Below are 11,829 nucleotides of genomic sequence, written 5' to 3' on the forward strand. Positions count from 1 at the left end.
AAACCAACACAGAAGCAATAGAACTTCTCTGGGGGTAAGTGAGGATATTTTGCATATGAGGTAAATAAAATACATAAATGTCATATGCAAGTTGAAATAAAATGTGTGTAATGATAACTGATAGCTATATAGTACTCTATACTGGGCAAAATATTATAGATCGTCTCTTTAGGCAAAAATAAAAGATAATGCTGACTTTCCTTTCTGTCTTGAGTGATTTGGCAGTCCCTTAAGGCATACATTTCTGGTTATAACTGTGCCTTTAATCTTGTTATTTTTTAGCTAACTTTCATTGAGTGCTAATTATGAGGCAGGTATTTGGCTAAGTAATTTATAAACATTGAATTATCTTCTTAACCCCTAAGCTTAGGTACTGTTGCTTATCTCACTATAAAGATGAGGTCCAGGAAGGTCAAGTAACTGTCCCAAATCGCTCAGGTGGTGATAGCTGAGCTAGGACCCAACCCCAGGTGTTTCTGTTTCGAAGACCGTCCTCTGGTCTGCTTCTCATTATTTTCCCTTTGCCCCGATTCTCCACTTTTATAAAGCCTTATTTTAATTAACAAAAAGTATAATCATGTTATTTAGAGAGTTGGAGACACCGATCAGAAGAATTAAAGCACATACTTTGAGAGGTGTCTCTGGGAAGTGGCCTAGTGGAGATGGTCTCACAAGCCTGTCAATTTTCATTTTAGCCCTTCTGTACTCTGTGATTTTTCTCCACTATGTAAAGTTTGGATATAAATTTTTAAAATAACTTTTAATTTCCCACTTTATTATATGATTTTTTATATGTGCTGCCTCAAATCTTCTTTAGATTCAATCGAGATGTAACCACACATACATACAAACACATACTTTTTCTATACATGCTTTTGGAAAGATGGAATCAGTATTTGGGGGAAAAAACTCATTTTAACTAGCAGCGCCCCCGAAAGACACCCACACACCCACACACATCCACACACCTCTCCGTGGAAGAGAGCAAGATCTCAGAAAGAATCTACCTCCTTAACCATTTTTCCTCCAAAAGCTATGAGCCAGGGTGCTGAGCTGCCTACTGAACAAGCAGGAGAGAAAACCACTTCTCTCAGGGATCCCCCACCCCCAGAGTCTTCATCCTTATTTCCTGACATACATCTAACGTGACATGAAACATACCTGGTCGTCAACATTTATTCTTGGAGCAAGATAGTCTCTTCTGATGTCTCCTTGATTTTCCAAATATGCAACTTTACACCACGCACGACATTATTCTTCTAGAACAGGAAAGAAACTCCTCCAATTGCAAATTCCTCTGAGTCCCTAATCTTTCTGAGAGTAAATATACCCATGGTCACTTGGTCACAAACCAAGCATGGCAGCCAGCCACCCCTCAGAGTGTGGAGAGAAGCAACATGGCATGGTAGAAAGGCTCATTTGAAGGTCAAAATGTTATTGTACCATTAATCTAGCCTTAGCTGACCTAAACCTCAATTTCCTCTTCTTTAAAATAAAGATAATATTTGCCATATAGAGCTGGTTAGGGGGTAAGGTATAATACAAAATTATACCTGACATAAAGGGGCCAAAACCATGGTAGCTTTCATTTTTGTGTGATAGGAGGGGGAGTTTGGGATATATTTCTATGTGATGTAGTGGATAAGTACTGTGGTTTCACAAAGCCTTAAAAGCATAATTTAAATAACTTGAGTTCACTGGGAAAAACATATTATGTCTTTTAATTAGGAGATGAATGCACCATCGTTTCGTTTGGAGAGAGGAGCAGACAGGAAAATACTTCTCCATTACTACTCTGATAGAAGTGGTCTGTGCCACATTGTACCAGGTATGGGGATGGCGTAACCAGTTCCACAGCTGTGAGGTCTCTGGAGTAAGGATGGACTTCCCCACAAACTCTCCAAAATGGCTAACAGCCGACTGTGGGAAGGGAGTTAAAACACCATCTCTTCCATAGTCTGACTCTTTGCCATCTAGACCATTACTCCCAAAGTTCTGAGCCTTCAAAATAAGTTTCCAAAGTACCAAAAAAAAGGAAGAATTTTTATTTTTATTTCAACACTTAAAATTGTGCTGGTTTTTACATAGTTGTGATAATTCTGCAGGTATTATTTTGTATCAACTGTTTTTATATTTAGCATTATAGAAAAATCATCTTTACATGTTTTCACAGTCTGTAAAACCACCATCTTCCATGGATGAATGATATTTGATATTATAATTAACTAGGGTATTGTTGAAATTTTTGCTACTGTAAACAGTGCTGTGATGAACATCTTCATGCATACTTTTACCATTTTTATATTATAACACTGGGGTAGATTCCCAGAGGAACACTTAAAAAACACGATCCTTAATGCTTTTACAACTGAATTTTGCTTATATTATCTCCAGAAAATTTAACTTAAATCTCTGTAAAGTTATTTTATTTTTTAATTTTATTAATCTGTCATATGCTGCCTATTTCAATGTAGGGTCTGGAATTGGGGAACCTTGGAGTATTAATCAGCAACTGTATAACTTGATTATTTTATGATTTTTGCTGACACAACTGCCTTCTGCCATCCCTCACTAATAGATATCCTTCTGCTTGCTACAGGGATCATTGAGGCTGTGGCCAAAGACTTCTTCAACATTGATGTGGCCATGAATATCCTTGACATGAATCAGGAAACAGAGAGGACAGGGAAGAAGGAACATGTTGTGTTTCTGATTGTGCAGAAGTCTCACAGACAGATGAGAAGGGCAGAGCCAAGGTTACAAGATGGTCAGGACATCCGGAGAGACCAGGAGGTACTGGGTTTATTGTGTCTTCAGAAAGCACAGTTCTTCTTAGTTGGAGAATCAACTGGACTTTCTAATAGTGGAATGAAGGCAAGGTTTCTCAATTTCAGCTATTGACATTTGAGACTAGACAATTCCTTGCTGTGAATTATAAGATGTTTAGCAGCATCCCTGGTTCATACCTACTAGATGTTAGTAACATCCTGATGCCTCACAGTTATGGTCATCAAAAATATTTCCAGGCATAGCCAAGTGTCTCCAGGGTGGAGGTAGGGGACCAAATGGGAACCACTGGGTTAAGGTAACTTGGATGTACATTGGGAGGATTTATGGGGTGTACCTTAGCTTAGAAAAATTTTGCCTATAAAAATATCAATATAAAGGGCTTGAATTTTGGATCTGGTGGCTTATTTTGTAATCTTCCTAAAATAAATTGACCTTTCAAGCCCTTAGTATGCATTTCTTCAGCTGAGGCAGTCAGGAGTCTGGAGTCAACTCATTATCTTGCGATTGGCTGCCTCAATTGCAACTTGTGGACTGACTGTTATATTTTAGGTACCACATATATTAGGCACACAGCTCTCTGTGCCCACATAGCTTGTACAAATATCAATTAAGTCTGTGTGATTCCTGGAGCACACAATATTTATATCTTACAACATTCAAAGTCCACCTCAAGTCTATTCACTGCAGCATCTTCAACCACAGGAAGAGAAGATGATCATGTGTAATTTTCCTGCCAGCTCCTCTTAAAACTTTATGAGAAATTCTTGCTGCCTTTGATAGAGAAACAGCATGAGGATTATTTAGATAAAAATCTTGGGGCTTACGAAGTCCTGGTAGGATTGACCTTGCAAGCCCTTACTATTCCTGTGGCCCTAGTCACAGCAGATGGGGCTTGTTCATCTTCTGTCACATGACCAGTCACATGGCCAGGCCTGTATGCTTCTCTCCCTGCCATCTGCAGGCCCTCCAGGCAGCTTTCCTTAGGATGAAGGAGAAATATCTGAGTGTCTCTGTTTGTCCTGTGAAGAAGTCCCCTTGGGAAATTGTGAGAAGTATAGTCATGTTTGGAAAAGGTGAGTGGGTCATTCTCCCAGCCTCAGCTCTCAGAACACAGTGATTGCTTGGTATGCACAAATGGGTGAATCCCCTATGATTATTATGTCACCAATTTTGCAGAGCTTGGATTTGGCCAACATATTTTTTAACTTTAAAATGTCAGACTCTAATTTGCCTTCCTTTGCCCCTTTTATTTGCAGAGTGGCACAGAGACACAGTCTCCCCTGTAATCAGGGAAAGCCACGGGAGAGAGGATTGGAATCAGTCCCAATTGGTGACTGCATTGGAGAGGAGGAGGATGAGTACTGACATATTATCAAGAACAACGAATTTTTCACAGCTCCTCAGGCCTTCTGGACTAGAATGCATTTCTGGCCTAGAAGTCTGTGGTTAATAACCATTGTGTCCAGCAATGCAAAGGACACTGTATCAAGAGCCAAGAAAACAGATTTCTGACTGTCCCTGAGGTACTGTATGACCTTGGACAAGGTACTCCCATCTTCCATCTGAAAAATGAAGGCAGTAGTCTCTCTGCTGGCACTGAGCTGGTCTCACGATCAGCACCTAACGCCTGAGTCAGAGTAAGGGCTTCGACCCACTGGGAAAAGGGAGCTAGAGCGTCCTCATCATGTCCCCGTGGATCATGATGACATGCATCTGGGAGAAGGTCTGCAGGGCTCAAAGGGCTGCATTTTAAGTCCCTCAAGTTGTGGCAAGCGGTTCAAACTCGCAAATGACATCCTTTGTCTAGGAGATTTTCATATCAAAAAGGCTCCATTTCGAATCTTTACCCTCTGCCAAATAGGGCTGTTGGTTAAATTTTCACGTGCCACCGAAAACTGTCAGTCTAAAAAGCTCCATGGCAAATGTCCCTGACGCTGGGCTGGGCACACACACTCTGCTCTGTGAGCTCATTGTCTGGCTGTCACCATTTCAATGCCGACTCTGTTTTCATGGCGAGACGTACTCAATTGGCCTAGGGACTCTTCAGCGGCAGGCAGAAACTTGGCAGGGGGCAGGGAGGCTTCTCAACCTGGCAGCAAGTTATCTGTTTGTTTTAATTTGGAAGAGGAATTGTTGTGGCCATCTGGAGATGCTGAGGGAGCCGTGCTGAAGAGTGGGGACTGCACTTTGCCTGTGAAGCATTTAAGATACTATCTCAAGTTTTGCTCTGGGCCAGGTTGGTGGCGTGAGTTGCCTGTGAACAGGACTCTCTTTTTCTACGTCCAGGGCATGTCCTGAACACCTTTGTGCCGATTTATCCTGAGCGGCTCTGGATCGAAGAGAAGACATTCTGCAATGCTTTTCCTTTCCACATTGTATTTGATGAATCAGTAAGAGGCCCTTTCCCTTTGCAGCTTGGATTGGGGGTAGGCTGGGGAGCAGAGTATATTGTATAGTCTCTACGGCTTGTGGGAACATTCAAGTCCCCGAGGAGTCCCCAGGGTTTAGGAAACTAGGATTTAACCCGGTAGGACTATTGACTTTCTTTTCATATGGCAAACTCCAGAAACCAGAAAGCCATGGGGATATTGTTACTACTACTATTAATATTTTAAATTTTGATCTACTTTAAAAACTTTCTTTTTAAGTTTTGGGCATAAGATAACAGAAAATTTAATGATACTTATTCGTAAGGTTAGGTTGATTTCTACAGCTCCACAAAGTCCTCATGATTAGTGAAGCAAAGAATTCTTGGGCAGCTGGTGCTGGCATTGGGCATTTCACATAAAGAATACTCATTTTGCTTCTTCTTTCTGTGTGTTCCCTGGAGATAGCAGTGAACGATGTCTCCCCAGCTCCGTGATGGACTTATTCACCCAGGCCTGGGTTTCAGATGCAATGCTGCAGAATTTGCTAGTTTCTTTATTAATTAATGAGAGACAGAGACAGGGACAGAGACAGACAGAGAGAGAAAGATCTTGTAGAGCTAGGGAAGCACTATTAGCCCAAACAAAAGCTTCGACTTCTGTTTCTTATTAGTCAGAGATATGCTTTTGAAAACTTCAGTACTATTCTTTTCTTTCTCAGAGATTAGCTGCAGATTCAATTTTTAAAATAATATTTATTACTTCTCTGGTGTTTTTCCATTACTGATTCTTTCCCCTGGTGAGTCACAAAGTGTGGCCAGCATGATATTTCTAAGGGAAAGTTTATGGTGCAGGTTGCTTTTCATTCCTCAGCCTTACATCTGTCTTCTGTGAATAGCTGAGGGTCAAGCAAGCTGGAGTGAATATTCAGAAGTACGTCCCAGGACTCCAAACCCAGAAGATTCGATTAGATGAGTATTTCTTCATCATTCATCCCCAAGTTACCTTCAATATTTTCAGCATCCGCAAATTTATCAACAGTCAATTTGTCCTGAAGGCCCGGAGAGAAATGATGCCTGAAGCGTGGAAAAGTCAACCCACACTCAAACTCCGAGGTGGTAACTCACCCCTTCCCCTTTCTCTCTGCTGTTTGAGAGACTGGTTACATAGGAAAGAGGTAGAGCCTTCCAATTTCGTCAAAAAAGTTGGATAAAAAGTGGGGCAGAAATTGCATTCAGAATAGTTGTTTTTCTGACATTTCCATTTGGCTTGATCTGTAAATCATATATTTTATAACCTTAACTATTTCTGGTTTAGAAATTGTTAAGATAATAAATGGACCCTAATGTGTGTGTGTGTGTGTGTGTATGTGTGTGTGTGTGTGTGTTTTATTTTATTTTATTTTATTTTATTTATTTATTTATTTATTTATTTATTTATTTATTTTAGGTGAGGCAACCCTTGCTTGACTTCACAGATTGTAAGGACCTTGTCAGCTTACAATCCTTTATTTTTTATTTTTTATGCCTACAGCATCTGGTCTTCCTAGGTGGTCTTCCATCCAAGTACTAACCAGGCCTGACCCTGCTTAGCTTCCAAGATCAGATGGAATCGGGCTTGTTCAGGGTGGCATGGCCACAGACATGTGTGTGTGTGTTTTAAATAAATTCTGTTCTCTTACCAAAATTTTTAGGATGCACATGGTACTCTCGGTACTAATTTAATGTCTGTCTATTATATAGTAAAATAATTATTTGACCTACTGTTAATAGAGCACACACTTTTTTATTTTCAATTGTGGTAAAATTTACATAACATAAAACTTACCATTTTAACAATTTTTGAGTCCTTTTATTTTTTGGCAATTGCAAATTATGGTGTACAATTGTCTTCTGAAGTCCTTACGATCAATAATTTTTATTATATAACCAAAAGTGGACAAGATGGCAGTGACATAAGAGGACACTGAAATGACCCTGTCCCATGAGCAAAATAAAATACACATGTTTAGCAATTACTTCTGTGACACAACTGAACACTGAATAAACAGCTTCTGACAACAAACAAAAGTAGGAGACCAAATAGTGAAGGCTGGGAAGCCGAGGAAGCCGTCTGGGAGCTTTGGGAACTCTCCAGGCTCAGAGGAGCTAGTGAGAGCCATTGTTTACAGTCCCCTTCACCTTCATAGGGTGGCTTGGGGCACTAACCAGGTTCTCTAGCCTGCCTACAAGTTTCTTGCAATGTGTTCTCAGATACATCACCTGAGCTCATTTCTTGCAATGTGTTCTCAGATACATCACCTGAGCTCATTTTGGCCCTGAACAGAGAGAGCAAGAGGATCAACGAGGCATTACCACATGTACCCAGAGCTGCTCCCTGGCCACTTTAAGAACCTGCTTGGCACCTACTAGCCTGCCAAAACCACCTTGCACACACAGTCCACACAGAGCCTGCTTCTACATAAGGCCATTTTTTCAAAACTGGAAGAGAAAGCTATTTTGTCTAATTTATGTAAACAAACATAGAAAGTCAAACAAAATGAAAAGACAGAAGAATATCTCTTAAACGAAGGAATGAGAAAAATCCCCAGGAAAAAAACCTCTAAGGAAACAGAAATAAGTAATTTTCCTGTTAAAGAATTCAAAGAAATGTTCATAAGAATGCTTACCAAGATTGAGAGTAGAATAGAGGAACTTAGAAAGAACTTCAGCAAAGAGTTAGAAAGTATAATGAAGAACCAAGTAGACCTGAAGAATACAATAATTGAAACGAAAAATACATTAAAAGGAATCAACAGCAGATTAGCTAACACAGAAGAACAAATCCATGACCTGGGAGATAGACTAGTGAAATCCAATCAGAACAGCAGAAAGAAAAAAGAACTTTAAAAATCGAGGCTAGTTTAAAGGACTCCTGGGATAACACCAAACATTTGAACATTCACGTTATAGAAATCTCAGAGGAGAAGAAAGAAAGGAACAGAAACTTTATTTAAAGAAATAACGGCTAGAAACTTTTCTAATGTGGAAAGGAAACAGACATCCATGTCCAGGAAGTACAGAGAGTTCCAAACAAGATGAACCCAGAGACCCACATGAAGACATATTGTAGTTAAAATGGCAAAAGTTAAAGATAGACATCTTGAAGGAAGCAAGAAAAAAACGAGTTACATACAAAGGAAACTTATAAGGCCACCAGATGATTTCTCATCAGCAACTTTGCAGCCCAGAAGTGAATGGCATCTTTAAAGTGCTGAAAGAAAGGAACCTGCAACTTAGAAAAATTTACCCAGCAAGGTTATCATTCAGAATTGAAGGAAAGATAAAAATTTTCCCAGACAACCCAAAATTAAAGGACTTCATCACCATTAAACCGGCTTTACAAGTGGTAAAGGGTCTTCTTTAAGTAGAAAAGGAAAGGCCAAAGCCAGAAATAAGAAAATATGAGAAAGGGAAAAATCTCACAAGTTAAGCCAAATATTTGATAAATACAGCAAATCAGACATTTCAAACACTACTTCGAAAGATAAAAGAAAAATGTATCAAAATCAACTCAAACTATAAGTGGTTAGGATATACACAGCACAAAAAGATCTATAATATGAAAACAATAACATAAATCATGAAGCGGGGAGTAAAAATGTAGTCCTTACAGAATATATTCAAACTTAAATGCCTATCGGCTTAAAATAGACTGCTATACATAAAGGTTAATAGACACAATCCTCATGATAATCACAAGCCAAAAACCTACAAAAGATATGCAAAGAAGAAAGAGAAAGCAAATGAGAAAAAAGCACTAAAGAAAACCAAAAAAAAAAAAAAAAAAACCACAAGGGAAGAGATCAAGAGAAGAAAAAACAGAGGAGAACTATAAAAACAACCCCTCAAAATTACAAAGTGACAATAATACATACTTGTCAATAATTGCTTTAAGTGCAAATGGATTAAATGCTCCAAAACCAAAAAGACATAGAATGGTCTGAATGGATTAAAAAATCCATATGACCCATCTATATGCCGCCTACAAGAGACTCACTTCAAATCGAAAAACGCATACAGATTGAAAGTAAAGAGATGGAAAAAGACATTCCATGCAGATAGAAACAAAAAGAAACCTGGAGTAGCAATACTTATACAAAATTGACTTTAAAACAAAAATGAAATTACTGGATCTTATGGTAATTCTATTTTTAATTTGTTGAGGAATGGCCATACTGTTTTACAAAGCTGCTGCACCATTATACATTTTCGTCAGGAGTTCACAAGGATCCCAATTTCTCCACATCTTCATAAACACTTATTATCTTCTGATTTTTGTTGTTTTGTTTTGTTTGGTAATTGCTATTCGAATGGGTTTTAACTGGTATCTCCTTATGGTTTTGATTTTCATTTCCCTAATGATTAGTGATGTTTTTCATGTCCTTATTGGTCTTTTGTTTATCTTCTGCAGAGAAACGTCAATTTAAGTCCTTTGCCCATTTTTAATCAGCTAATTTGTTATCGTTGAGTTGTAGGAGTTCAGAAATATGATTTGGAAATATTTTCTCCCTTTCTATGGGTTGCCTTTTCACTCTTTTCATTGTGTCTTTGGATTGTTTAAAAGTTTTAAATTTTGATGTAATCCAACTTAACTATCTTTTCTTTTATTGTCTGTGCTTTTAGTATCAAATCCAAGAAATCATTGCCAAATCCAATGTCACATAGTTCTTCTGTTTTCTTCTAAAGGTTTTATAGTTTTACCACTTACATTTAGGTCTTTGATCTATTTTGAGTTAATTTTTGTCTATGGTGTAAAAGGGCACACATTTTGAGCTGTTTTTTTATTGAGCTGATGATTAGGTGTTTTAGGAATAAACATAGGCAGAGCTTTAGAGACATTTGAGAGGAAAACGATGTGTTCTGGAAACCCCAAATGAGTCGTAGAATGGAAGAGTGGAGCGATGCGAGATGAAGCTGGCAAGATGAGGTCTTACACTCTCTTGTGCAATTGGAAACATTTTTAAGTGTCTACCATGACTGGATTTGAGGTTTAGAATGATCACGCTGGAGGCATGTGAAGGATGGACTAGAGAGAAGAGCAAGTGGAGCCTTAGAGGCCAGATGGAGGCTGCTACTGGAGAGCTTTAAAGCACCGAATGCATTCAGACAGTGGCCCTGGGGTGGTGATCAGGGAATAGATTCACAAGATGATTAAGGCAGAAATTGGTGACTGGATGTAGGAGTTGAAAAAGAGAATATTTAGGAAAATTATTAACTTTCTTGCTTGGGTAACTGGGTAACAAATATGTGATTAACTGAGAAAAGACATGATGTAAACTCTTTGAGAGAAGAGACTTTCGTCAATTTGAGTCACTACCGTATCCTCAATGTCTCAGACCATGTACCTGGCTCATAGTAGAGACTAAGTAGATATGTTATAAAAGAATTAATAAAGAAAGAAAAGATTTGCAGAGAGACTAGAAGGAGAGTTCAGTTGTAGACACCCATGTATAAATACCTAATGAGTAATTTTAAAAAATCACTATTGATGAGAGTGTGAATTGTCACAATCTTTCTAGAGGGCAATTTGGCAATATGTATTAAAAGCCTTAAAAATGAGCATATTCTTTGTCTAAGTAATTCCGTGTCTAAGAATACATCTTTTAACACAATAGCCATGATTATACACGAAGAGTTACTTTAAGCTTGCTCATTGGAGTATGGTTTGTAGAACAATAAACTAGATGTAATATAATCAATTCTTACTGCTTAAATAAAATATAGTATAACAAATGTAGCCAGAAAAAATATGATGCATATCTATATCTAATGATATGGAAGAATATCTATTATATACTTTAAGTGAAAAATTCAGATTACAAAAAGTAGATGCCAGATAACCCAATTTTTTGTAATAAAAACATATACTACAAAATATTAACAGTAATTATGTGGTACAATTATGAGTAATTTTCATTATTTTCTTCCACTATTTCTCTTTTCTACAATGAATTTGTATTACTTTTATAATAAAATAACAAGCACATCTGTTTTTAAAGAAATGTGCATCTCGAGTCCAGGAAGTAAGGTTTCAGATTCATTGTCAGCATGGTGCAGGTTGCAGCTGTAGAATGCTAGAAAGGAAGACTACCAAGACAGAACTCTGGGGAACACCAACATTTAAGGAATGAACAACAACAACAAAAAACCCCTAACGGAATAATTGAAAGAAGTAGGGGAACTCTCAGGGAGAAAGTGGTGTCTGGGAAGTCCCTAAAAGCGAGATTTCAGGAAGAAGAGCCTGCTTAACCCCAGCAGATTGTCTGAGTAAGGAGAAGACTGACAGACTTGTGTTGAGGCAGGTGTTTGGAGGCCATGAAGAGAGGGGGAGATGAGTAAGTGGTGGCAGAAAGTATAGATGACTTTCACAACATTTGGCTACCAGAGGAGTAAGACTGCTCAGTGAATAGAAAGGCACATTGTGTGACGATAATCTGGTAAACCAGACTTTCTCCTGTGGGTGACATGCTTCCTGTCACATTTCTCTCTTTGATGGGAAGGCCAGATGATCTGGATGGAGGCTGTGCGCTGCATGATATACCTGTGCTCCCCGAAGCTCCGCAGCCTGCAGGAGCTGGAGGAGCGCCGGATGCACCTTTCTGACCTCGCCCCGCATGACACCACCAGGGATC

General features: G+C 38.7%; 1 protein-coding gene and 1 pseudogene across 1 annotated transcript in view; one reads left to right on the forward strand and one right to left on the reverse strand.

The window, feature by feature from the left end:
* Window positions 1–11,829, forward strand: part of LOC102889391 (guanylate cyclase soluble subunit beta-2-like) — a 75,484-nt gene that overhangs the window by 30,200 nt on the left and 33,455 nt on the right. Inside the window, 6 exon segments of the mRNA XM_025044786.1 lie at window positions 1,729–1,828; window positions 2,600–2,793; window positions 3,752–3,863; window positions 5,077–5,180; window positions 6,055–6,271; window positions 11,698–11,828. Coding sequence (XP_024900554.1) covers window positions 1,729–1,828; window positions 2,600–2,793; window positions 3,752–3,863; window positions 5,077–5,180; window positions 6,055–6,271; window positions 11,698–11,828 — 858 coding nt within the window.
* Window positions 6,681–6,799, reverse strand: LOC112477484 (annotated as a pseudogene).

The sequence above is a fragment of the Pteropus alecto genome, unplaced genomic scaffold, assembly GCF_000325575.1.
Source record: "Pteropus alecto unplaced genomic scaffold, ASM32557v1 scaffold413, whole genome shotgun sequence".
Taxonomy (NCBI): domain Eukaryota; kingdom Metazoa; phylum Chordata; class Mammalia; order Chiroptera; family Pteropodidae; genus Pteropus; species Pteropus alecto.